The sequence below is a fragment of the Strongylocentrotus purpuratus genome, unplaced genomic scaffold, assembly GCF_000002235.5.
Source record: "Strongylocentrotus purpuratus isolate Spur 01 unplaced genomic scaffold, Spur_5.0 spur5_scaffold_12, whole genome shotgun sequence".
In the NCBI taxonomy this organism is placed as follows: domain Eukaryota; kingdom Metazoa; phylum Echinodermata; class Echinoidea; order Camarodonta; family Strongylocentrotidae; genus Strongylocentrotus; species Strongylocentrotus purpuratus.
Genome location: NW_022145597.1, coordinates 1,988,153 through 2,016,135, shown reverse-complemented (window position 1 = coordinate 2,016,135; position 27,983 = coordinate 1,988,153). Strand labels below are relative to the sequence as shown.

The 27,983-nt window shown below is 37.5% G+C and overlaps 2 protein-coding genes across 2 annotated transcripts; both read left to right on the top strand.

Annotated features, from left to right (window-relative positions):
- The first annotated feature begins 11 nt into the window (after positions 1-11).
- LOC590196 (conserved oligomeric Golgi complex subunit 3) lies at positions 12-27,983 on the top strand. Its single transcript, XM_030981586.1, has 22 exons — positions 12-196; positions 3,722-3,862; positions 4,624-4,685; positions 5,279-5,444; positions 6,046-6,120; positions 6,738-6,830; positions 7,547-7,672; positions 8,041-8,159; positions 8,865-8,991; positions 10,100-10,191; positions 10,729-10,868; positions 11,635-11,795; positions 12,562-12,739; positions 13,468-13,595; positions 15,092-15,181; positions 16,371-16,491; positions 17,770-17,852; positions 18,201-18,335; positions 19,041-19,119; positions 20,003-20,130; positions 20,786-20,884; positions 26,666-27,983. The coding sequence occupies exons 1-22, from the start codon at positions 47-49 to the stop codon at positions 26,693-26,695; spliced, it is 2,523 nt and encodes an 840-aa protein (XP_030837446.1). The 5' UTR covers positions 12-46; the 3' UTR covers positions 26,696-27,983.
- Positions 22,877-24,672, top strand: LOC100892341 (glucose-dependent insulinotropic receptor-like). The gene has a single exon (XM_003723602.3). It carries the CDS (start codon positions 23,460-23,462, stop codon positions 24,480-24,482), a length of 1,023 nt encoding a protein of 340 aa, XP_003723650.3. The 5' UTR covers positions 22,877-23,459; the 3' UTR covers positions 24,483-24,672.

The following is a 27,983-nucleotide window of genomic DNA, read 5'->3' as shown; positions in this document are numbered from 1 at the left end:
TGCACCGGTGGCTTTCCATAACAAACTGCCAACGTACACCAGCAAAATGGCTGACCAGCAGAAAATAAAACATTTGCGAGAAAAAATAAGCACTTGGGACCAAAGGACAACATCAATGGCACCACTGTCGGAAAGGCAAAAAGACAGTTATATGGATCTGACATCACATGCATCAAATAGACCATTACCAATCGAGGTAGGTTGATCGTTTTTTGTGTTGGGCTTGGCCGCCAGGATACATCGTCTTGCCCCATTCGTACATGTTCGTGTAAGCGATTTCAGACCAGTCGATCAATACAAATTAAAGGCCCGGTTGAATGATCAATTCACGTTTGTTCAGTGCCAACTTCAAAAGCATTCAGTGAAATTACGAAACTAGTAGCTTATTGCACCCATATACTGTGTAATAAGACATCTATAGATGGCTTGTTTTAAAATTAGAATCTATGTATGAAAAGGGAAGGAGAATTAAACAAGTTTGACATTGAAGAATAAAAATTAAAATGAAAGTCATGAAACTCAAATGAAACTAAAACTTGAAAATGGAAATTGCCACTCGTGCTCATTCTTTTTCTTCTTCTTGTTATACGCAGTAGGGGTGCCGGTCCAAGATTAAGGATCGTCTGCATAAGCGAGGATCATCTTCGTAAACACGGACAGACGCGTCCGCAAAAATATGAATCTTCCACATTTTTTGCTGACGATTCTGATTTCCGGTCTTGGTTTGGCAATGCGAAAAACGGATTCTGCGATGATTTCCTTGATGCATTTCAATTTGTACAGAAACTTTAACGTTATGAGCGATAAATCCTCGGGAAGGCAGCGACCCATAAAAGTAAACGGTGAACTTGGTGTAACCACTCCAGCAAAGCATAGAGAGTCAATGCTAATGCTAGGGTGTCTGAACGATTTTTCAATTTTCAATTTGGGATCGTTTTTCACCATTTTTGTTTGATATTTGAATTAAAAATGTAATCAGAATAATACATTTCAAATTTCAAGTCTCGCCGATGTTTCTATCAAAAGATACAGCCCCTTCAAAATGCTGAAATATTCATAGCATTTTGCTCAGAATCGACGAAAAAGACGTACACGCAGAGTTATGTTGTTTTGCTAAATTTAGCCAAACAGCTGTATCGCGCGATATGCAAGCGTATGCATATCGTACGCAAGTTGCTCAGCCAATGCGCGACTTGCAAGCTTGAGCCACGCTGTCTCCGCGATATGTGCCATTGACTAGTATGGGTGGCCGTTCCCGCTATAGAACCCGGAAGTGAATACACGTTGTAGTCAATGGCAATATCGCGGAGACAATCTCCGCGATATTGCCATTGACTACAACGTGTATTCACTTCCGGGTTCTATGGCGAGAATCGGCCACCCATACTTTCATTCACTATAAGCGCACATGTTACGATGTAACCATGGTTTGGACTGAGCGGAGCTCACGCCTCCCTAATTAGCTGATTCCAAAAATGTGGGAAGGGTATTTTCAAACTGTTATAACAAATGATCCCTTGGGGCTAGCGAAAAAAAAAGCATCTGGATATTATCCTTACGTCTAGCCCTGCTTAAGCCGCGGGGCGGCAGCTCAGGAAAGTGGCAAATTTTGGAGCTAGGATGCAAACAACATTTCAATCGCTGTTTTGACCAAGATATTTTTAGAATTCTGGGGGTGGCCCCCGATGGGGAATATGGAGAAAAACCTGCTCTTTCATATGACACCTCATTTATTGAGTTTCACCTTCAGGATCATTTGTTATAAAGGTTTGAATTTCAAATTTTTTCATAAAATCATTGACCAATTTTGGATGGTCGCGCAATGCACGTAGACCACATAGGGAAGCGTACAATCTCTATGGGAAGGGTTTTAGCACACAACATTGGGTGCGCGATCAGACACCCTACTAATGCATATTGACCTCTAGCACTGCATGCTTGCTGTGAGGAAGGTATTATTAGACCCATGGACAAATACACACACCATACAATATCGCATAGACTCTACACAATCATGTCGATGCAGCTGTAAGCAAAGTTTGACACTAGACTTACAATTTTAATTTTTAAATCATTCTTTTTAACATCAGTAAGTTAAAAAAAAATGTATTTTACTGCTATTTAGGTGTCATCAATTGTCACTAAAGTACCGATTTTGAGTGAAATCAGTTGAGTTTTGTACAGTGGTGTTTGAAATGTTGAGAATCAAAAGCACAGCTTTTACTACACAGCCAGGATAGTGATGCTCCTATGTGTGGGTGTAACGCGGAATCCGTTTTTCGCATTGCCAGTGCACGGATCGGGAACCTGAAACTCGCAGAGCGCCAAAGAAGAAAAATGTCTGTGAAAATGAGGACGATCATTTTTTTCAGGACGCATTTTGTCCACGTTTACAAGTATATCCTCATTTATGCAGACAATCCCCATTCGTGGAACAGAGCCCCTACTGATAAGCAAGCCAACTAATAATTATAGAGAGGAAAGAGATTAGATACAGTTTACATGAATCTTGTAGATGAAAATTTGTGTTGCAGTATTCAGTTCATCACATATTTGAGAAGGGAGTTGGGTAGCAGTGTGGCTTTTGTGAATGCTTCACCCTTGGTTGTGTCGTAGAGGGAGAAGATCTCTTCTGGCAGGTGTTTAGTCCTCAGCTTGTTATGGAAGTCTTGTCTGTGCGTCTGCAGATGTATACAAAGTGAACTGTGTCTTCCTCTTCATTAGCAGCATTAGCACTCCTACGGTACATGAGGACTAACCATACATGTAAATAGTATCGGCCTCATACATGCATTACCGCTAAAAAGTATACACTTTGCGCTAACATCCTGCATATATGTACATAACAAGTGGGAGCAAAAATAAAATTTATTGTTCTAACACTAACTTCTTAATGTGACGCTCAAAAATCATACTGTTACCATCAATAACCATTATCCATGATAAATCAGTTCCGTAATTTACAGCTCGAAATGATAATAGAAAAACCGAAGAAACCGCCGCTAATTTTCCTCGTCGCATCCTGTTTTGCTCGCATTTGTGAATCGTTGAGTTTCAGACCAAAACAATATCGACTGCCATAAACTTGGTCCCTACGGTCCGGTTTTTTTCCCTGTGAAAATTAACAGGTTGATATATATGCGTGACATATAGACCAAATATGTGAACATTGAGTTTACACAGAGATTTAGGGTTCGTGGCGACCAACAAATGCACCCAATGAATACAAAGCGGCTTTTCGCCAGAATTGACAATATGTTTCTGATTTTATTTTCTAAAGTATTTTTTCAAGCATCAGTGCGTTTTTTTTCCTTCTCTTATCCTCAAGTGAGGTTTTCATGTCCATAATTTCAATACATGTATATCTACATTAATAACTCAATGATTGAGTGAACATAACTTATTCAACAATTCTTCCAGCTTAGTATTATTTTCTTCGCTAACACATCAGTGAGTTGAATTGATTGTATGTAACTGCTATTTAGGTGTCATCAACTGTCACTAAAGTGCCAAATTTGAGTGAATTCTGGTGACAGTGGTGAGTTTTGTCGTGTTTGAAATTTTTTGTGAATCAATAGAGGGTGTTTTTAAATGTTTTTTCTACACACAAAGCATACTTATAACTGGAATTGATGGATATCTTTTTACTAAATAAAGGATGCAACAAAAACGGTAGGTCTTCTAGCAGTCATTTTACTTTGGTTATGTTTTTCCCATTTAGCTACCATTAGAGGAAGCAGGCAGCTTTTCTCAGCAGTTATCTCTGGTCTCCACTCCAAGCCTCTCTCACAGCGGAGATTCTCTGGCTGAGGGCTTCTCTTCACTTGGCATGAAGGATGACAAAATTGAGAATGCACAACAGGTATGGGGGGATCGTAGATGTGTCTTTTTTTGTTTGTCTGTCTCTCCTCAGTCTTTTGTATTATTAAAATATTTTTGTATTCTTTCTGTTCTGTCTCTCTCATCAATTTTCTTTCCACTGATTGTTTCACTGTTGTCCCTTTAATTTTGAATATTATTTTCTTCTAAGACCACCCCCCCCCCTCCCCCCAGGCTAGATAGGGTTAAACTGTTTAGCTGTCATTTATTGTTCTTTAATTCCCTACTGGTTTGTTTTGTTTGAAAAAATAGGTGGCAAGGCTTCCATTCTTATTCTTTCCTTTTTCTAAATTTTGAAAATTATTTTCTTGAAACCCTTGATTTCTGATGTAGATGTTTCTGTATCATCTTCCCATCTTAAACTGTTTAGCCATCATTTGTTGTTTTTCATTCCCCTATTGGTTTATTTTGTTTGAAAAAATAGGTGGCAAGGCTTCCATTCCTATTCTTTCCTTTTTCTTTATAATCGCAAAGATTACCTTCCTGATATATGATTATAAAACCTAATGAAAAAAACAAATTCACAAACTTAATAGTCGAAGTACTACATGTAGCAATATTTTTATGAAGGGCTAAATAAGATAAATGTTGGGACAGTGAGCAGGCTGCTTTCCGCAGCTAAGTTGTTCTCAGCTTCATTCTATTGTCTTGTTAAAGATTACCGTTTTCATCCTTCGGCCTTTTCAATGGATGCAGTTAGTTGCATCTGACACTAATTCTTTCTTTGCATGAAAAATTATATAGTTCTTTGACTGGTTCAATAAAGTGGAGAGTCAGATGGAGCAGGAAGAAGAGTTGTGCTACAGGTTAGTATTGCTTCTCTCTCTTTATTTTATCAAAGTCACATTTTCATTCTTACCGATAGGTCAGTTTGTGATCAAATATTTGTTTGTTTGGTTTTATTTCTGCGTTAATTTTTTTTTTTAATCCAAAAATTAGAACAATAACAAATACAATGAATACAATTTTTAAAAAAGTAATTAAATAGAAATTCATGTACAATAATATTATACAAGCATACAAATAAGATAAGAAATATATCGTAAATATTTAGCATGCAAGAGACCGCCGTCATGAGCGGATAGGCTGGAGATGGATGGCTGGCCTCATAAAATTACGTTTCATTGTGAAAATTTAGTGAAGTTGGCGAAGTGTGGGATTTTCAATTTAGTTATCGCCTCTGAATCCTGAACCGTGGGTTCCAAAGGTTGAAGGAGTTTACAAAACTATTGTTTGCTAAGTTTTGCCCTGAATTTATGAGAGAAAGATTGATGGTCTTCTTGCTATATCACTACTGGCATATTGTTAAGCGATACATTTGTATTTATATAATGCTCTTATACCTGTACAATTAGAAGAATTATCCCTAATATTGTTATTGTCTTTGATTATCCTATAGGTCTTACTGTGATCAGCTGAGTCAGTATAAAGAACAATGTGATCTTGTGATGGAGGAGGTCTCAACAGCATTAGATCAGCTCAAAGACCTCAAACAGCAGTACGTTCTGGTTGCCACAAAGACCAATGCTCTACATGAAGCTTGTGAACAGTCAATGGCAGACCAGGTAAGAGACACACAAATATCTACTCAAGATAATTGCTAACAGATTTTGAAATAAATAAATAAATAAGCAAATATTCAAAGCAGCAGTATGTCCTGTGCATCGTTTCACAAAACCATCATAAATACAAGTTCACAGACATCCTATTGAAACATGTGTTAAATTTAATACATGCATTTCAATGGGTTGTTGGCAAGCTTGTAATTCTGACGGAAGGAGATATTGTTCACATGTAGTTGCGAACATTCAGTGAGAGTTTGTTTGATTGTTTAGAATTTATATGTAGTATCAATTATTACCAGTTCTTTTTTTCAAGATTATCATTAATTAGATTTCAAACAAAAACTATGTATGCCTTGTTGATATTTTTGCATTTCTAGATGATCCATTTTTTTAAGTGATATGTTTTTTGAGCTTTCACTCTGGACCCCTTTACATCTTCCATGTAGTTTGACCAGCTCCATTAAAAAATATAAAATTGTTTCTCTCTGGTTGTGAACATATGGAGGTATTACTTCCACCAGACATACACCGTATTCTTTAATGAACGAGAATTTACTTCTTGAGTTTTCTTGAAATATATCTCTTTTTCACCCTCCACCAGACAATGTTAGTGAACAAGGCTGAAGCCATCAGCTGTAAGCTCGACTACTTCAATGAACTAGAAAGGATAAATCAGGTGAGATTTTAAGAATGGATTTATGACAATGTTACCATAATCAATTAGATGGGCAAGATGCATGGATATAAGTTTTCATAATTATTAGACCTTATTATTTCTTTGAGTTGTGTCTGAGTTTAACACCCAATTCAGCAAAATATGAACAGGGTGTAATGTTTGATAACAATATTGTAATACATAATTGATGTTCATCAGCTGAGACCCTGACTATTTTAAGAGAGAATATTCATTTTATTTTATTCAACCGTACTTTGACAGTTAGATTATCATAAAGGATGGGATGGGTACCTGGCAGGAATTAATTCCTTGGCATGCTAGAGCGCCATGATGGCAGCCGTGCTAAAGCCGGGGTAATATTTGTGGAGCGCCAGGAGTGTCAAGTCTGACAGACATGAGGGCTATACAAGAACCCATTGTTATTATTATTATAATTGCATACAGTATGTGAATTATTACTTGGACCATGATTGTGGGAAATACACTTTGGCAATGATGTGTGTAGTTTTCATTACAATCATATTTCCCCTTTTATTTTTGTTATAAGAAGTCCTTCACACGTTGTATTGTTTGCAAAAAGCATTATCAAAGATGTTGTTATTGACTTGTTTTTATAGAAACTGAGCTCGCCGACATTTGCAGTCACCAATGACTCGTTTGTCCCTCTCCTGTCCAAGTTGGATGAATGTATTGCTTATATCATCGGCAATGTGAGTATATGTCAATGTGTATGTATAGTGGGAGTGTTGTGGCCGAGTGGTTTAAGGCGCTTGACTGGAGATGCAAAGGTCAAGGGTTCGAATCCTGACACGGCACTAATGTCCTTTGGCAAGATATTAACCTGCACTTGCTACTCTCCACCCAGGGGTAAAATGGGTACCCGGTAGGATACATTCTGTGTGGGCAAGCCTGAATCCGATGACCGTGGTAATAATATATCTGTAAAGCACGAGACATTCAGTTAAGCGCTATATAAAAGCAGAATATTGTTATTTATTATTATTATAGTCTTATATTGGAATCCATCTCATGTCATATTTTACATTTGATTCAGGTTAATAATGTCTTTTAGGCAACATTTTTCGCAGTCCCTAATAAGCTGACTGGCACACAAATGTAAATACAAGAGTAATATTCAAAATTCACGTTACACAGGAATAAAACTTGGTAAATATGTTGTTGATGTCTTTCTTCATTTTCAAAATTTATTTTGGAGATGTTTTGTGCAGTTGTTAGTTTTGCTATGATCTTAGTGGTTCTACTGTGTCCGTTGAATTTAATTGACAAAATTGTCATTTTAGATCAGTTTTGCAATGTGAACATGACCATATGGCGTGAACAAAACAATTACTCATAATTTGAAAGAATAATATGTGCTGTAAAAGTGAAATATTTACATGTGTATATACATGTAATTCCTATTCAGCCCCAGTACAAGGAGTCTGAGCTGTTCCAGGCCAGGTTTAAGCAATGTTTGAGTAAAGCATTAACTCTTATCAAGGCTGCAGTCTTCACTATTCTCAATGGAGCTACACAACAGGTGGTCCCAAAGGTATGTATATACGTGTACATGTATGTATGTATCGATTGATTGATTGATTGATTTGTTGATTGATTGATTTGATTAGTTGACGATGTGATGGGACTTGGCCTCAACCCATTATGACATTTACATTGTGCATCTAACCTTTATTCACAAATTATGTGAAAACAAATGGAAACAAAATCATGAAATAATTTCTGAGTGAAATATTCATTTTGGAAATGAAATAGATAGATGGTTATGGCCAGTTTCATGTTCACTTTGAATATCTTAATTGCTCTGCAACATTGAATCACCTTACATCATTGTGTTATGACCTATATTATCATTAATGAATTTTTCATGAAGTATGTTTCATGTCTCATTCTTGTTTTCAGGATGTGACTAGTACATCAGAGAATGCATTTACTCTGTTCTATGGAAAGTTCAGAAGCAATGCTCCTAAGATCAAAGCCTTGATGGAACAGGTAGAACAAAGGCTAGACAAAACATCTGAGTAAGTATGATTGATAATTAGCTGATAGTTTGATTGATTGAATGATTGATTGTATAGATGGCATGAACTACATATTTGTCACAATTGTCAAATCACAATTTGTCTGTTGATTTGTTACATGTAATATGACAAGGTATTAAAGATGTATTCATGATGATCAACTGATATAACAGAACCGAATCCTTTGAATCATGTACATGTAATTTGATACTGCTCCTTGTAAGGCTCCAGTAGTATTAAAAACTCATTACAAATCGGAACCAAATGTTTCTTTGTTTTAAATCTTTGTGGGAATGACAGAATGTAGGAGCCAATTAGTCAAACTGCATCTTCGACAGAGTGCAGTTTCCAAGGTCTTCTAGTACTCACATCCCATTGTCTTGGATTGGGTGACAGTCATACTATGTTTATTGTGTTGGCTCAGTCAGTCCGCCTCACAACCGGGAGGTCGTGGGTTCGAACCTTGACCGCGTTGTACCAAAAGATGTTAAAAGACGGGAGTTTGGGTTCAACAATAAGGGATAAGGGCGCTGCTCAGTGGCTGCCGGGCTCACGATCAATTGGGCAAACAGAATTTCCATTTTCGGTTTAACTTAATAAAATTTGGATTGGACTTTAAAAGATTGTTATTATAATTATTGTTATTATTATTATTATTGTTGTTGTTGTTGTTGTTATTATTATTAAATGTATCTTTTCCTGCAGGTACACAACCTTACTGGATGACTGCTTACACTGTTACTTCAGTAAGAGATATCAGCTCTTGATGCCTAGCATACAGATGGCTGTATCAGAGCTTGCTACCAAGCATGCCAGGGATCACTGCTCTCTTGTAAGTAATCAGACAAATTTTACATTAAGACATTAATCCATATTTGCCACTCGCCACCAAGGTGGAAATGAGTACCCATTGTGCCAGAATGCTACATATTTGGCCCGCTCGGGTAATAATGTTACAGCGCCAAGACCTTTGCAGCACTATGAGCACTATACAAGAAGCCCCCATCATCATTATCATTATTATTACATGACTACTTGCTTGTGATTCCTTAAATTCTTCATATCAAATATACAGGATCATCTTACAGTATAAGCTGATCACACCAAATTCTATTTTAAGAAGAAAATGTCATTTTTATAATAATAATATGGATATTTATATAGCGCCGGTTTCCGCCAGGCTCTGACGCTCATAGTGCTGTACATATTACTATCACAAATATATAACTTTCTTAACTAAAATAAAGTAAACTAAAACAACACAAATTATTACGCTACATTGACATAATTAAATAGCACTGTTTAGAAAGAGATGGGTTTTTGGAGCAACTTTGAAGTCATGGAGAGCAGTTTAGTTACGAATACTAAGTGGCAGCTTATTCCAAAGGGACGGACCAGAATGAGAAAAGGCTCTATCCCCCCAGGAACTGCACATCTTAGGGACAACTAGTAAGGAGGATTGAGATGAACGAAGATGTCTTGTAGGCTTATACTTAACAATCAACTTGATATTGTAGGAAGGAGCAGAGTCATACAAGGAATGGAAAACTAGCAACAACATTTTAAAAATGATTCAGTCACATACCGGGAGCCAGTGAACAGTTTTGAGAATGGGGGTGGTGTGCGTTCTACGAGAAGAAAGTGTGACAATACGTGCAGCAGTATTATGTCATTAATTTGCATTAATATTTAAGTTCATTATCATGACATTTACAAATTGGCAACACAGTGATATACACATCTATGTGAAACATACTGTACAAAGGATGTGGATACAGTCTGTAGAATGTCGAACAGGGAGGTTTTTTTAAAACCTTGAATAATACGTCTTGTATGAAATGTCCAGTCTGTTTGTGCATTGTATTTTGTGAGAAATCTTTGTAACTTAGATGCTTGAAGATGTCGCTAATGATTAACTGTTAACCTTTGACCTTTATCAGGTTCGGAGTGGTTGCGCTTTCATGGTGCATGTCTGTGAGGATGAGTATCAACTCTTCTTTCATTTCTTCTCAAAGTCATCAGAAAAACTGGAGTAAGTATTCGTACAGTTTTCACCTTTTCTACTTTATCTGTATAATTCATAATAGCATGCGTTATAGAGAATGTCCCAAACTTATCATATCATCTGGGCAGGGCAAGAAGGGTGTCACTCTCTGTTGAAGTTTATGAGTTAACACCCTTCTGGCTCCAAACAGATGATATGCAAGTAACTCAGTTAAAGTATATATATATATATATATATATATATATATATATATATATATGTGGTAACAATTTTCATGTTCATCTCCACTCCTATCAATTGACAAGATGCAACAAGCCTTATTAATATAAATAAAATTTACTTGTCACCCGGTATAATAGTCAATTTGGAACCTAAAAAGATTTGTGTAAACACATACATGAACCTCTGTACAGTACTTTTGAAATGAATGTTTTTATAGGGAGTGTAGACTTCAATATAAATATGTGATATGAATCAGATAAGCAGGATAATGATCTGAAAAGTGCAAATATCAGTACACCAGAAACTGTTACTATGATATTAATTCATGTTTGTTTGTCGTAGTGCGATGTTGGAGCAGCTTTGTATGAGTCTGTACGATGTCCTACGTCCTCTCATCATCCATATCAACCACCTTGAAACCCTGGCTGAACTCTGCAGTATCCTCAAAACAGAGATGCTTCAAGATCATGTACAAGCCAATCGTAAGTGGAGGAAATAATCTCTTTGAAATTTGCATGCTGCTTCCATCGTCAGAATGTTTACACTACAGTAATGATTATTATAAATTTAACTTTTTATTTTACTCATCTCTACAAAATATTGTAAACAAATTCTCCTGAACTTGTCCATTTCAAATATAAAGTAAGCTTGAATAATCCACATTTAAAAGCATCATAAAGAAATGTCCATGAACAAATTATGATAAGGAGCATGTTAGCTTGAAGCCAACCTGATAACCTGATATCGTTTTCATAAAATGAATAAACTAGGTGCATTTGCTTTTACAGTAGCAATCTTTCTTTATATTATTTTGTTTGCTGTCCAGGCGGCAATTACTACTGGAGTGTGGCTAATAAACTTGATGAAAATAAAATTAAATAGATAATAAATAATTGTGTACAGCATCCGGTAAATAACTGAGGTGCCATTGTTGTAATGTTTATTAATGTTTATCATATTTCTTTTCAAGCAGTCAATTTCAGAAATAAAGCTTCATGTAATGCACTTCATTTTGTTTTTAATGAAGGAGATGCCCTACTCTTTATTGATATTACCGGTACTTTACTTTCTTTTCTCGAAATATATACTGAAAGTAAAGCTGACGATCATGACTTTGTTTTCCATCCAACAAGTGAAGTAGGTGCCTTAGGTTTAGAAACCTTCATGATTTTTTATCTTTCTATTTGGGCAGTCCTTGCTGAAGTAAAGCTACATGATGTAATGACTGTGATATTGTTTTCCATCCAGCGAATGAACTGGGTGCCTTTGCTGCCGTTGCCAATCAGATGCTAGAGGATGTCCAGGAGCGGTTGGTATACAGGTCAAGTGTTTACATCAAATCTGATATCCTCAACTACAACCCAGCTTCAGGAGACCTTGCATACCCGGAGAAACTAGAAATGATGGAGGTAGGACGATTGTGCTTGTTGTGCTTGTTATTGTTGTTGTTGATCATATAGTTGTAGTCGTTGTCGTTGGTTATGTAGTTGTCCATGTTGATAACATTGTATTTGTTGTTGATAACTTTGTGGTCTAACCACCTCTAGACCACTCCACATAAACTCTCCCTCAGCCTGAAGGAATCCCTTACATCCGGCTCCAGCGAGACTTGGCCTACCTGGCTAAGCCTCAACCGCCTAAGAACTGGCTACGGACAATGCAGAGTCCTGATGGAGGTCTAGGAGACGAACAAACGGCATGTGAATGCGGCCAGGAACAGACAATGGAACACCTGCTAGTCTCCCCACTCCTTCTAGTGCCATGCATCCAAGATGACCTGGAAGCCATGAACTGCCGTGCCAGAGCCTGTGTGGAGCACTGGACGGGACCTGTTTAGTGACTTGATAAGAAGAAGCGTTTTATTGTCACAACAAACTTAATTTGTAACTTTTTATTGTTGTTTGCACAGGTAGCAATGAGATATTTTTTTTTTTTGTCCAAGAATATTAGATACAGTGTCAACCTTTGGGTGGTTGAAAATGACTATGACAATGTAAAGGGTTTTTATGAATCTAGTGACTAGAGTTTATCATAATATTGTGAGATGCATTGATCAAGTGTAAATATGAATAGCCCTCGATGAGAACCAACAAATATATATTAGCTAGTATCAAACAAGTTGCATTACTATTGTTATATTCTTATTATCATCATTAATATTATTATGAAACACAGAGCATAGCAGAGAGCCTGCGAGAGCAAAGGCTAAATGATTCACGGAGGAACTCTGGTGATTCGATTGGATCAGCGACAAGTCATGAGGTAGCGGCTCTCAACCAATCAGGATCAGCATTGATGAGCGGTCAGACCACGCCCCCTGAGGGTATGAGGTCAACGGTCATGGCACCTATAGGTAAGCAGGGTCTTCAGTTAAACTACTTTTACTCTAGGCATTGTTTAATCAAATAAATTTGAACTTGGATTTACTTAAACAGGAATTAACCTCAAACAGCATGTTAATTTCAGTTTGTAGGCCACCTTAAACATCTGAAAAATATAAAACATCACACATTTGACGAAAGGGAAGATGCAACTCTCCTTCAAAATCCTTCGTCTTTCATGGCTCTGAGAATTTTCAGAACGTTAGCATTGTGTTTGCGCACGACCTGTTCTGTGACGTACCACATGGATTCAACTGCTATAGCGTACGTACGTGTCCCTGCTGTAAAAAACTGTAAAATGATCACTGCAGATCACACCGTTTTTCCTGTTGTGCTTGTACTTTTTGTCCAGAAATTTCTCCATCTTAAGAGCTGCTACGTATAGCTTGAATATTTTATTGTGATTGCGTTGGTCTGGAAACTGATGAAACAATTTCCCCTTGGTTTTTGAGGAACAATTGTTCCAACGACACACTTGGCAGTACACCATGTTTGACGTCTATTGCATATATAACGCACGCACTGCACGCTACATCAGTTTTCCTTGCGAAACGTCACAACCCAGGAATTTTTAAGAGAAATTTCAACAAAATGTCGTAAATATGGCGAAGGTCTTATGTTTATAAGTGCATCTATGTATTGCATTTTTTTTCCTCAATTGCTTTAAAACCTTAGCACTGTTTGTCCATCATCACCCTAGGTTCTGGTGCAGGCACTGCTACCATCCATGTCAATGCTTCCCTCTCTCCTGCTGACCTACATGGTATGTGGTATCCTACAGTCAGACGTACCTTGGTGTGCCTCTCCAAGCTCTACAGGTGTATAGACGTAAGTCCTTTAAACCTCATTCTGCTGTTCATCTTCAAAGGGCTCGGCAGCCTATCACCTCAATTTGTATGTAGATTACCAGTTGTGTCGGCAGGCACTCCGGACACGTGCAGAAGTGTAGTAGTCGAGTGGTTAAAGCACTTGACTTGAAATTCAAAGGTTGTGGGTTCGATCCCCGACACAGCGCTAATATCCTTTGGCAAGTCATTAATCTACATTTGCCACTCAATACCCAAGAGAGAAATGAGGACCCGGTAGGATGACAAAAGCATTTGTGTTAGTAATTGTCTATGGCCTCACAGTGACCGTATGGTAGGAATACTCCCCAGGGAGTGGAGATTGTGCACATTGTGTGTGAAGGAATTTGATGACCTGGGTGATAATATCTGTAAAGCGCACGGAGACGGTGTTCCGTATTAAGCGCTATATAAATCTATATTTATTATTATGACACTCTACTCTTTGCGAGAAGTGTAGCGTATTAACATGCATAGGGTTTGACTCTCCTACAAACAAGGTCTTCAGTTACCGTTCTGCCCTAAGAACAGAGTGTTTTCCCCTGAACCTTGAGGCTCCCTCAGTAATAGAGAGGAGGGGCACGCAACGCGATAACAAACTTTTTTTTTTTTTAAATTTTTTTCCTGCTCAGCGTGGGACTCAAACCCACGCGCAAGAAGGAAGTCAGGAGAGTCAGAAGACAATTCAATTGCACCTCTTTTTTGTTTCAATAGTATCAAGGAATGGTCAATGCAAATGTTGGGAAAAGTTAAGAACTGAGAATTTGTGAACATTGGAAATCTTAAAGCCACACTGTATTACGTGTAGCTACTTGCTCCCTCTATATAGAAAAAAAATGCCTAATAGGTGACCATTGGCCCCCCCCCCCCCCCATGCTCCTCTTTTTCGTATGTTAATTGAGAGCTGAGTTGATGAGATAACCACCTGTCCAGTGACCTTGCAGGGTGGTCTAGTCCCTCCTATAAACTAGTACAGATAAGCTTTAAAATGTATCAATCGCCAAAAGAAGTTTTGTTCTGTATGTTGGAGGTTCCATATGGCTATACATGTACCATATTCAAAGTATGAGCTTCGAATGTTACTTCTATAAGCAGAAAGAGCCAGTTTTAATTAACTGTCAACGAACTTAAAAGAACAATCTTGAGTTCTGGTATTTAACTTTTGTATTTTTCAACCACTTACATGTATGATGGCAAGCCAAATTTAAAGAACTAACAGATGATTGTGGGAAATCCCATAAAGAGAGGGGAAAATGCATGACACTCATGTGCATGTATGGGACTACATGTTTCTAGTGGATTTAGTAATTTATTTGGATTTTGTTTTCTCCTTCTCATAACTCATTTGGCAAACAGATACCTATTTTACAGTCTCAAGCAATCAGTTATAAGTCATTTGTTTCTGTGACATTTCATTTTCCATCATTACTTCCAGTAGAGCTAACCTTTAAATGATTTTGTGTATATATTTCTTTACAGAAATCTATCTTTCAAGGTTTATCACAAGAGATTCTGCAGTCCTGTATTCATTCTCTCAATGTGGCTTGTCAAGGCATCACAAAGAGAAAGGTATATAATCTATTTTCATTTTAATTGATTGAAATTCACATTTATCTCCTTCTGACAAAAATGCTATAACAGGTTTGACAATAGAAATTGAAAAAAAGGAGGTGAATAGCAGAAAAGTAGAGCTTGTGTTTGGATCTTTAGGAACTGTAAGAACATCATTAACAACATCATTATAAATAGATAGATAGCATTTTTCTGGGTCCTACAAAATGCTTGTATTTTAAAAACACATGGGTCCGACAGCTTGAGTCTTTATAAAGGGATTGGAGAATGAAGGATACATGCATTCCCCAAAGGCATTAGTCCAAAACTCGGTTTGAACCCTAGATTTCTTGGTTTTAAGGACTACACCACTGAGTTTTTAGTGTGTCTGCTTAGATAATCAAAGTATGTGAAAGGAAATAGCATACATTGCATGCTTTTCATGAAAGTTAAGGGTTCATTGCATGAAGTTATGATGATAATGAAGATCTTGAGTTCTTTTTTCAGTGGCTTTAGTCAAAGGCATTAGTCTACAATTTGGTTTGAACCCTAGATTTGTTGGTTTTAAGGACTACACCACTGAGTCTATAGTGTGTCTGCTTAGATAATCAAAGTATGTGAAAGGAAATAGCATACATTGCATGCTTTTTATGAAAGTTGAGGGTTCATTGCATGAAGTTATGATGATAATGAAGATCTTGAGTTCTTTTTTCAGTGGCTATTAGACCGTAAACTGATGATAAATCCTGTATCCGGACACCTACCCCCTGGACATCCACCCCCCGGATAACCACCCCCTGTCAACTACACCCTAGGGCATCTACCTCCGGACAACTACCCCCCAGACAACTACCCCCTACGACAACTGTCCAGGGGGTAGTTGTCCTAGAGGATGGTTGCCGTAGGGGGTAGTTTTCTAGGGGTAGTTGTCCAGGGGGTAGTTGTCCTAGGGGGTAGTTGTCCGGGGGGTAATTGCTCAGGGGGTAGTTGTCCTAGGGGTTAGTTGTCCGGGGGGTAGTTGTCCTAGGTGGTAGTTCTGTATACATTTGTAAGTACAGCAATGTGAAGGGTAGTACTCTTTTACACTGTATGTATTCCAAACAAACCCACTGCAGTTTGTTGTGTCATATCTGAGTGAGGCCTTATGATTGTCTTCCAAGCCCCTGTTCATCACTTGAGTGGTGACCCTTTCTTGTTTGTATCACAGACCCAACTCAATGGGCAGCTCTTCCTGATCAAGCATCTACTCATTCTCAGAGAGCAGATCGCACCATTCCAGGTGGAATTCTCCATCAAAGAGACTGGATTAGATTTCAGTACATTGAAAGGTGAGGCAGTGCAATTCTTACATGCATGATGAAACGTTTCTATGTTGAATAGCATATACGTGTATCATTAATCTACAATTGCCACTCTCCAACCAGATTTTAAATGGGTACCCGGTAGGATGCGAAAGTTAATGTGGTTGGATGAGCAAGTGGCGCTTGTAAAATGGCGACTGGCTGGAATGCTCCCCAGGGAGTGAAAAGTGTGCATACATTGTGTTGCGGGTAAGCCTGAATCTGATGACCGGGGTAATGATATGTCAGTACTGTGCCTAGAAACAAAGTATTAGGCGCAAATGTGAACTACTGTTATTATTATTATATATTGGATCATGTACTACGGCTACAAAATTGGGCAGCCCGATTGATATTTCAGCTTTCTAGGGACCATCCATCTCAGCCACTCTCAAGATCATTACACTGTCTTCCTTTGAAACAAAGAATAACTTTGAAATTAGTCTTGTTTGTCTACAAAATATTCAATTACCAAGCTCCACATTATTTAGATACCTGTTTGAATTTATATATGGCTTCCAGGGTATTGAAGTAAGCCAGTGATCCTCTTCGTCTCACATATTCAGTTACTCGCCCATTAGCAGGTGTTAGGACATTTACTGTATCTGCTTCAAAATACTGGAATGATCTACCACTTAGAATTAGTTGTTACCTTTAGAAAGGCCTTGAAAACACATCTTTTATGCAGTTTGTAGTTGTAAGATTGTTTTTATTATTACATGTATTTTTTTAATTGTCATTAACTGTAAGCGCTTTGGGCCTTTTGGGAAAAGCGTGGTATACTAATGATAATAATAATACTAATAATGATATATGTCGAAAGACAATGCCTCCACATGTATGTCCTTATCGTGAATACTTGAGCACCCTCATATAAAAGGGACCAATTGTCAACAACAACAAAGTTATTGCTGTATGTGTGGGGTTCCATGCCTGTATACCATATTCATGGAGATCTGCTTCAAAAACTACTCCTGTTTGTAAGTGACGTGTGAATAGCATGATTGTTATGCCCCTGTATATTATCCTATTTGAAAACAAACATGCATACATTGTACTTATTCAATCTGTATTCACTATGGATCCAAACTCTGGGCTGCCACAATGTATTAGGTATAGAGTATAGGTACACTGTACAGGTGTCACAAGTTGACAGTGAAAGTTCCCTCTTTGTTCCACCGGACGACTAAAGAAGCTGTACAGAGTGAAATGTGGGGCAATTTCTTTAATGCCTGCAATTTTTTTAAATTTTACTTTATTTTTCAGCTGCTGCATATGGTATGTTCCAGAAACCGAGAGGTCTGTTTGTCCTTAGTAGCAACAATTCCTTCCTGGAGTTCCTCTTTGAGGTAAGTCTTGAGAACCCCTAGACTAATGACAACCCATTGAAATGTGTGTTAATTCTATAACACACGTTTCAATGGGATGTCTAAGAAGTTAGACTTCTGTCTGTTTCGAGAAACGGCCCCCAGGGCACCGATAGATTTTACTTTTTGTTGTATCAACTGCATATTTCCTTGCTAACACTAACCTCTTTCAAGCATCAGCATTCGATTTTTTTTTTTTTTATTTTTTTTTTTTTAATTATTCTGTACATCTAGTGAGCAAGTGTTTTGGGGAACTTATTACCTGTGGGCTACGCCATTTGGTGCTTGATCTTACTGAACAAACTTCTTGATTGTTCTTTCTTCCTTCAGGGTGCACCTCAGGTGACGGAGCACTATGTGGATTCCAAGAAAGATGTAGATCACCAGCTGAAATGTACTTGTGAGGTATTCATCAAACATGTCACCGACCTCCTGGCTTCAGAGCTCATCGCATTCCAGAAGAAGGTAAAATGATATTACATTCATTTAAAGCCCCACTGTACTACTTGTAGCTACTTGCTCCCTCTATATAGAAAACAATGGCTAACCTGTGATCATTGGTCCCCCATGATCCTCTTTTTCTTATGTTAATTGAGAGCTGAGTTGATGAGATAGCCACCTGTCAGTGACCACCCTGGGTGGTCTAATCCCTCCTATCCAAACTAGTACAGACGGCCCTTAATGTCTGATATGGAGATTATTTTATGATGTAGCATGCCGTAAATCATTTGAGATAAGTGGCTAATTCTTTCGGCCTATTTTTTAAGTGTCATGAAAAGGATAGGAATTTTAATTATGTAATTCTTGATCAATTTGGAATAATAAGCAATTGGAGAGCTATTCAGAACTTTCAATAGAAAAATAAGCATTTAAGTATCCAGTAAAAATACAAAGTCATTATGTTTTGGCAAGGTTTTGCTACAAGATGTAATGTCTTGTTCATTTACAGGTACTTGTATATCAATATCTTATATCTCGTGTCTGATACATCAAAAAACTATAATCGTGAATGAAAATGATCACTTTTTGAAATGTCACTTGAAAAGTATGTATATTCAGCATGATGTCATGAAAACCCTATTTATCAAGGTTCACATTTAAGAATAAGAATGAGAATTTATGTTCATACTCCTTTGTATCTTCACCTGTGGGCAATTACTTCTTTCTTAGGCTCAAGTGATCGTTGATCTTAATGAAGAGGAGAGTGGAGCTAGCGTGTCCCTTCGAAGTCAGCCATTTGCAAGTCCAGGTGAGAATGATAATAATAATCTTGATTTATATAGCGTTTAATACCAAATATAGTCTCTAAGCGCTTTACAGATATTATTACCCCGGTCATCGGATTCATTTTACGCACAATGTGCACCATCTCCACTCCCTGAGGAGTATTCCTACCATATGGTCACCGTGAGGGAGTAGGCAATTACTAACACAATGCTTTGGTCATCCTACCGGGTCCCCATTTCTCTCTGGGTTTTGAGTGGCAAATGTAGATTAATGCCTTGCCAAAGGACATTAGTGCTGTGTCAGGAATCTAACCATGACCTTTTAATTTCAAGTCAAGAGCTTAAACCACTCGACTACAACACTGTTTAGGGTTTACATATCATCTGTGTAGTCTTGATGATCTCGTCTGTAGTTAATAGACTTCAGGGGTCTGTTTTTCTCCCATTCTTAATTGTGAATTAAAATAACACAAAATATGGTAGATATGAACTATACAGACACTTAACCATATGCATGTGAAGTCATTTGGTTTGTGCATGCCGATAATCCACCCTGTAGTGCTTTATTGATTCTAATTTGTTTATTAATAAACTTGATCTGGATCCAAGTGAAATGTGTTGTGGGAAAAGTTGTTGAAAGATAATTCTGTATTGACTCATTAAAGACTCATTATTGATTGATAAATTGAAAATTAAGCATAGGTTTTAGATTATAGTACAGTTGCATGTACAATAGGATCTACAAAAATACACCTTTTCAGAGTAATCCTTTTTTGTAGTTTGAAAGTTAAATGTGCTCCCACTCGGAACCTAGTTGAAAGACACAATCCAAGTAGTAGTATTGTATCCTTTTCCCAGAACTACAATAATGAAGTATTCTCTCATGATGTCCTGTTTGTATTTCAGAGCGTGTTCATGAGGTTGTAGGGGCGTCTTACAAGCAGATCAAGACTCAATTACCCAAGGTCTTTCAAAGTATGTCTCTATATTTGGCGAATAAAGATACAGAGTATATTCTCTTCAGACCTATCAAAGTAAGTATGATCACCATCATCATCATCATTATCACAACTATCATTATCATCATCAAAACCATCGTCGTCATCATCATTATCACCATCATCATCGTCGTCATTTTCATCACCACCAATATTGCCATAACCATCATTATCATGTCACCACCATCAATATAATTATCATCAACACCATCATCGTCATCATCGTCATCATCATCATTGTAATCATCATTATCATTATGATCATCATCAAAATCATCATAATTTTTATCATTTTCATTATTATTGCCATCATTATCATCACAACTGCTACTTTCATCGTCATCACCACCACCATCATCATCGTCATCTCCAGTATTATCATTATCATCATCATCATCACTTACGTCCTTACTTTGAGGATCACTGTGATCGTGATCATCATCATCATCACTTGCGTCTTTACTTTGATGATCACTGTGATCGTGATCGTGATCGTGATCGTGATCATCATCATCATCATGTTATCCCTTTATCTACTCTCATCATGTTTTAGTTCAAGTTATTGTTAAGTTAATGGAAGCCTTATTGCCATTGTTATTATTTCAGTGTATGAAATGACCTTACAAAGGATTCTTTCATCAGTGATCAGCACATGCCATTTAATACCGTTGTTCCTTTTTCTTCTTGCTAGGCTGGGGTGCAGCTTGCCTACCAGCAGGTGGAGGAGCTGGTGAAAAACAACTACTCAGAAGAAGATCAACAGATCATAGCATGTCCATCTAAAGAACAGGTGAGTGAGAAATGATTCCATTCTCGTTATGATAATCTTATAATACATACAAGGCTACAACACAACATTAATTTAGGTTTTTGATGCATTAGGAGTGAGAAAGAGAAGACTAAGAAGGAGCAATGAGCAAAAGGAGAGAAGGGAGGGAGTAGACAAAGAAGAAAGAGGAAAAAGATAGAAGAGAGAGGATATAAAGAAGAAAAAAGAGGGAAGCATAATAAGAGCGAGAAGGAGAAGAAGGTGAAGGAAATTGAGTTAAAAAAAATAGAAGAAAGAGACAGAGAGAGGGGGGGATAGAAAGAGAAAATAGGAAGAAAAAAAGAAGATAAAATCCAAGGTTAAACAGAAATTGTAATGTAAGTGAAGAAGGAAAATGAAGGATAATGAAAGGCAACACGAAGATTCAAAAAACAAAGTAGGACAAGAAAAAAGTGAGAGTAAAGAAAAAAGAATGTCAGTTATAGTTTGTAAAGGAGAAGGAAGATGGTATCACACTTGTACAAGCATTGCTTTTTAGTGGACCCCTCTGTTTCCAACATGTATTTCTTAAATATATTTTAAATGCTTATAATTGATTTGTAATGTTTTTGTTGGAAACATGAATAAATTTGAATCTTGAATCTTGAATCTAAGTTAATTATATTCCTAGTCATCAAATTATCAGGGGATACCCCATCCTCTGTCCTTGCTGTTGATTGATTGATAACTAAAAGTAACCTAGCCATCAGCTCTATGATGCAGTTATTGTCTCTGATAAAGACATAAGTTAATGATTAATCTCATTTAGCGATCTTATTCCTTGAAAGCACTCTCATAAAATGACCAACGTAGGCCTTCTCTCTTTTATGACCGGGCTGTGTCAATAAATTGCTTATATCATTACATTGATTAATAGTGGACTAGCAAGGTGTTTTTGGTATGTGGAATGAATTCTTGACCAGTTGTAAAAAGGTCCAGCTTCTGTTTTATGAGCTAATTGACTATTCCTGTGCTCTTCACACCAGAAATTTAATTCTAAAGTGCTTGTTTTATGTCTTATGTTTGTTAGTCGGATATAATTATTTTTTTATGATGCACAGTATATCCTAAACTTGCGAGTTCAATTTTTGATTACAATGTAATTTAAAGTTTATTTGTTTGTTTTCTACTATATACATTCATGGTGATATTCTTTTATATATCAAGAGAAGAGTAAATAACGATACTTTTGTCATCAGAAAATTTATGAATCAAACATGTAGTCATAAAGAGGCTTTTGATCATGTTTTCAGATTTCTTGTACAAGTTTGGTAAATTATAGGCACTTTGTGCTGATTATGATGTCACATTATATTTTATATGTGAAATGGGCCTTGTGACTTTAGGCTGGAGTGTATATCAATTAGTGTGCATTATACACTGTAGCCTTCCCACACCCCATTGTCCACTTGTACACATATGTCATTAACTGCAGTCAGTTTCTAGTTCCGTAGGGAGAGCTTTAGTGGAAGGTGAATTTGGGAGACTCTACAGGGGTATATCAGGATAATTGTGAGAAACAGAGTAACATTGATGAGGCATTGTGATATTATACAGATGCCTAAGCAGACAAGTCAAGAACTTCCCATTGATGTTGCCTTCATCACAGGTTCCAAAGGATTTCAGGAGGAACATTAATAATTTGAAAACTTATTAATTTTTAATTGGACATTTCTCTATGCAAATGCATGTAATGATCTAGTCACACAATGCAACCATACCTGCTCATGCATATGATGACATCATAGTGGATCTGCTGTTTTACATCCTATTTGAGGGACCAGATGCTGAGACTGAAGCTCTATTCACTTGGAGTCGTGACCTTTAGCTGACCTTTGATGAAGACTGTTATCTTGAATTTTTGTGGTTGTGTCACATCACTCAGTGACTTGCGGTATTTGCGTTGGAATTTCTCCGCATTGAAGATGGAGGCTATAATACTGGATTGATTATCATGGAATATACATGTACTTCATTGATTGCACCATCTTTCTTGGGAGGAATGTGAATGATGTCTTGCTCTCTTTAAAGAATTTTTTTTTTCTTGATCAGTACAAAAAGTGGTAATCACTGTATGTTCAGTTAGACTAAAGCAACTGTAGATAATAATGAGTTTCATCCAAGTACACTGTCTGATGGAATAGTTGCAATACCAGTATCCTGTGATTCAGAAAAGATTTGAATAATCCTTCTGTTGCCTGGAAACAAATGGACCACATCTGCTGTCACCTGCATCAGAAAAAAACATTGCTGCAAATCTTGGCATCAATGATGTACAGTATGAACAGAACAGCTCTCATCAAGATAAAAAGGCAACTATTTTTTGATGATTATTTGCTTTTCACAGTGCACGTTTAGCAGTCGGTTTAATTAATTCTGGGTAAAAATATAACAATATTGACGGATAACTTTTTAGCATGATGAGAACTTTGTGAATCCTTCTCCTATGATCCTGCTCTTGTGTTTCCAATTCGAGGATTGGCTCCTCTCCCGAGCTCTAGCTTGGATTACACCTCCACCAACGTCTCAAGCGGCGAAATAATAATTCTTCATAACAATGTCTGTTAGCACCAATGCATCGGTCCCACCTGTAATGGAGCCATGTATCTCAGATCTAGAAGCCACTGTGATCGCAGGCATCGTCTCGTTGCTAACGGCGATCATCTTCATCAGCAACATCACCGTCATTGTGGTCATCTTGCGGACCCAGGCCAAACACCACTCGGGCTACATCTACACATTAAGCCTAGCTGTAGCTGACATCTTTGTAGGATTCATGTGCATCGTTCATATTGGGATCTACTTTGCGGACGTTACATCAACAACATGGTGTCTGTGGGAAGTCTTCATGTTCATTTCATCTTGTAGCGCTAGTGTGTCAAGTATCATCTGTATCGCATTTGATCGTTACCTCGCTATCACCAAACCTATCCTTTATAATACCCGCATTCGAGACCATACTGGTTATGCAAAGACCACCGTGGCAGTTGTGTGGATTTTGTCGATAGTTTACGGCTCCTTGCCACTTCTTGGCTGGCGGACGTTTAACTTTGTTCCTTGCAGACATTGTTGGTTTGCAAATATCCTTCCCGCAAGCTTCGTCATCACACTCTTCATAACGCAATTCATCATCCCTGTCGTCATTCTTATGTTCTTCTATGGGAGCATGCTTCATGTGTCGCTGCGCCAGGCAAACCAGATCGCTGACCTCGCGGGTAGCTTCCACGCGTCCTCTCGGTGGGAGCCAAGGAAACGAGCAGTCATCACGCTCTCTCTCATCATGGGCTGTTTCTTTGTGACGTGGGGACCATTCTTTGCTACTCTCTTCACTCACATCATCACCAAGAACCAAACATTCAAGATCGTTATTCATTCCTACCTCTTCATCCTTGCAATAAGTAACTCTTGTCTCAACCCTCTGGTCTACGCTTACTGGAACAGAGAGTTCCGTAATATTTTCAGCAGGTGGTTTGTCCAAGAAGGAAGGAAGATACGACATTCCTTGACGAGTAGGAGGAAAACAATTACATTCATATCAGGGAATTATGGCAGTCGATCACAGACAACTTCTACACAGTAATCAATACATTGTTGAAAGCTGATGTTTATGTTCAATATTTTTCTCACTTTGGTGAGTGCAGTGATTAAAAGGCTAGTACAGTAGTTATATGTTTCAAAAGAAGAAGGCTTTATGTACCATTATAGATAATCACAGACTTTTCATTTCAAATATTGTTTAGTTAGATTGATGTGTAACATGTTTTATTAGGAGCATATCGTCGGCCTTATGCCAAAAGGGCCTTAACTGCTTTTGGCCATTCCGAGATAATCGCGTTTTAAGGTTTTGGCCTCTCTAATAATCAAAAGTTTGTGGTCGTTTTTTTGCTTTTGAAGCCAATTTCGATAAATGTGTTAAGTTATTAAGTTTTACATGAAATGTGTTAAATTTGTTATAAAATATTCAGAATTGTACATGCTATGTGCAAAAAACATGTTAGGGCCTTTTTGGCATAAGGCTTGAATGTAGCGTATGTTAGCGTATGTTATGCCAGAAGGGCCGTAACCTACTCGGCGTTATGCCAAAAGGGGCGTAACCTACGCGGCGTTATGCCAAAAGTGCCTTAACCTGCTGTTATCGTACGCGTAACTATGCGCGTAACTATGCGCGCGTACGCGCGCATAGTTAGCGCCCTTTTGGCATAAGGAAATTTTCTTGTTTCGCAACACCTTTGGTTTGCCAGAAAGGCCCTCCTAACGCAAATGGATCATCCGTGTAGGTTAAGGCCCTTTTGGCGTAAGGACAAAGATGAGATACGCGTTAAGGCCCTTTTGAAATTCATAATTATCTTCATAAATAAATCGAATTTCAACAAGTGAAGCACATCATTTTAAAGAGAATGATGAAATCTACAAGGTGATATTAATAACTCAATAACCCCCAAAATCGGGTTAAGGCCCTTTTGGCATAAGGCCGACGATATGAATTATGTCTCATTTCTAGATGTCAATGACATTTTGAGTGCAGATTGTTGTTTTTCCTCTCCAAGTTTCATAAAGATATGTATACCTTTACACTCTAATAACCTGTGCATCACTCAGTATATATGCTTGCACGAATCGTTTATGAAGAAGTACTGGATAAATAGATGCAAATTGTCCATGGAAGTGAGAGAGGCTTGTAATTGCATATTTTACAGATGTATATCGATCAGATCAGGGATGCATATTATAAAGAGTTATGATTAATCTTAAGTTAGATCAATACATGATGAGCCATAGACTTAAGCTTTGTTCCCCCCCCCCAAAAAAAAAAAATAATAATAATAAAAAATAAATAAAACGTGGTTTATTTCTAATTCGATACCAGTGATTTACAAATGTTGCTGAATTGACATGGTGTTCAGGTTTTTTTTTTCTGCCCCCCAAAAAGTTGTTGCTCTTTACGCCACTGGACTTGCACTTAATATTCACCTTAAGATTGATCAAAAGACTTTATAATACATGGCTTTGTTTATTTACGTCTTTGACGACGTGTAATGTCACCATCTAAAAACAGCAACTGGCGATCAAACCCTGGGTTGTGTAACTTGTAGACCTGAGAAAATCACCACTAGAAATTCTCACTTCTTTAATGATGATGATGATGATGATAATGATGATGATTATAATAATCTGTGCTTTTTACGTAACCTCTAATACCAGTTACACTGTAACTGACATAATATTTTGCCGGTCACTGGATTGTGTGATGATTCTTCTTCACATTACAGTGCACATTCTCCTCTCCCTGGGGAGCATTTTAGTCAGTTGCTTGTTTACAAATGCACACATGCTGATCCAACCACAGTGACAGGTACCCAGTTGCACACCTGCTGGGGGGTGTTTCACAAAGATCCCTTGTGGAACTGAACTCTAAGTAGGACTTAAACACTATGGAGAGCCATTTGTAGCCTTAAAATAAAACAAATTAAAAAGCAAAAATTCAAGTATTTTAGATTTCTTCATAATTTCCACATCAAGAACATGTAATCTCCTTGATGATAGAAAATATGAATGATTTGTGTCAACATGTTATGCCTTTTAAAATAACTTTTACAAAATATTTTCAAAGATGCTCACAGCTTTCAATAATTTTAAGATAAATTCAACTTTAATAGGTTCTTTGTGAAACACCCCCAGGGTGGGGAGCAGCAATGTAGAATAAAATGCCTTTCTCAGGGACATAATGTATTCATGTTCTTAATGATTTATATCTTGATAAAGGTGAATCTGTTTCTAGCTGCATCTCCCTGAGCCTCAAGACAGATCAAGACCAGCGTACCGACAGAATGAATATTTCCCATCTCGATGCCAGCCTCCTGCGGGTCCTAGCGAGACAGATCTTCAGTCTTCTCTAACTAGTGAAGCTCCTCATCCTGGACAATCAACTGATGGTTGTGTAAACCCATTTACTGCCCTAACCGAGTAGCTCATTTATTAAGTCTATCAGAGTTAGAGAAGTCAGTAGTCAACCAGTTAAGATTCATGTTCATGTACATCATCCATTGGTTAAGTGTTAATGGTTTTAAGTTTTGTAATCGCATGGAAATATTTCTCACAATCTTAAAATTTGGCTGTAGTTTATTGGGTAATAACTGTTTGTAACTGTGATATGAGAAGCTAGGAGAGAGAAAATATGCTAAAATAGACCAGGACCTCAAAGTAAGGTTTAGAAATACAAAATTCTTGCTCCTTGACAAACTAGTGCATTTCCTTATTATGTGGGGTACGGTACATGTACAGTATAATGGGCTAAGTGGGGGTACTATTTACCGATATTTTGGTGAATGTATCGAGAGCTGTTGTAATTGCAATACCCCCTTTCTATTTTGTTTGATTTGTGTTGTCAAATGTGCATTATTTGTTTTGTGTGTCACATATTAAGCACAGGTTGTCTGTTGAGAGCCAGAGGGGGGTTAACACTGTGTTATACAAACTAGGTATTATGGTAGTTAATGCTCTTCTGGCTCCAAACAGACGATATCTCATTATTATTCACATCCCTTATTTCCAAAGCCATGTTATTTTTCACTGAATCGCATTGAAAAACACCCCTTTAGGGGGCGTTTCACTAAACTTGTCACCAGTGACAAACGACAGTTTTTGTTATAAGCTACTGAAATCCTTGCTTGTGATTGACTATCAGCAGATTTGTCACTGATTTTGAGTAATTTGTCATTGAAAAAAGGATTTGTGAAACAGGTCTCTGATATGGTTAAGTTTTGAATGGAAGCATTGCAAGGTCTCGTCCATGTCCTTTCTTCTTACATACAGATATCATCTTGAGTAGGCATGGAGGTATTACTTTGAGCTTAGATATTATGACCAAACTCCTCATCCCTCCAATATTATTTTGCTTGTTCATAGAATATATGTATTTTCTTGATTTTATGGAAGATGGACATTTTAAAGTGTACAAATCACCTGAAAAGTACAGATTTGTGTACAGATGGAATGCTTAACATCAAACTCAATTTTTTTTTGTGGCAGTCTATATTTTGTAAAGGGAAATCCAACCCAAATAGACAACTACTCTAAAAGA

Bases quoted from the DNA above. Each gene is read 5' to 3' on its own strand.
- LOC590196 (XM_030981586.1), top strand. From the start codon at position 47: ATGGCTGACCAGCAGAAAATAAAACATTTGCGAGAAAAAATAAGCACT. The intron at 15,182-16,370 runs GTATATAATCTA...TTTGTATCACAG, and splicing joins AAGGCATCACAAAGAGAAAG to ACCCAACTCAATGGGCAGCT. The intron at 20,885-26,665 runs GTGAGTGAGAAA...ATCTTGATAAAG, and splicing joins CATGTCCATCTAAAGAACAG to GTGAATCTGTTTCTAGCTGC.
- LOC100892341 (XM_003723602.3), top strand. From the start codon at position 23,460: ATGTCTGTTAGCACCAATGCATCGGTCCCACCTGTAATGGAGCCATGT.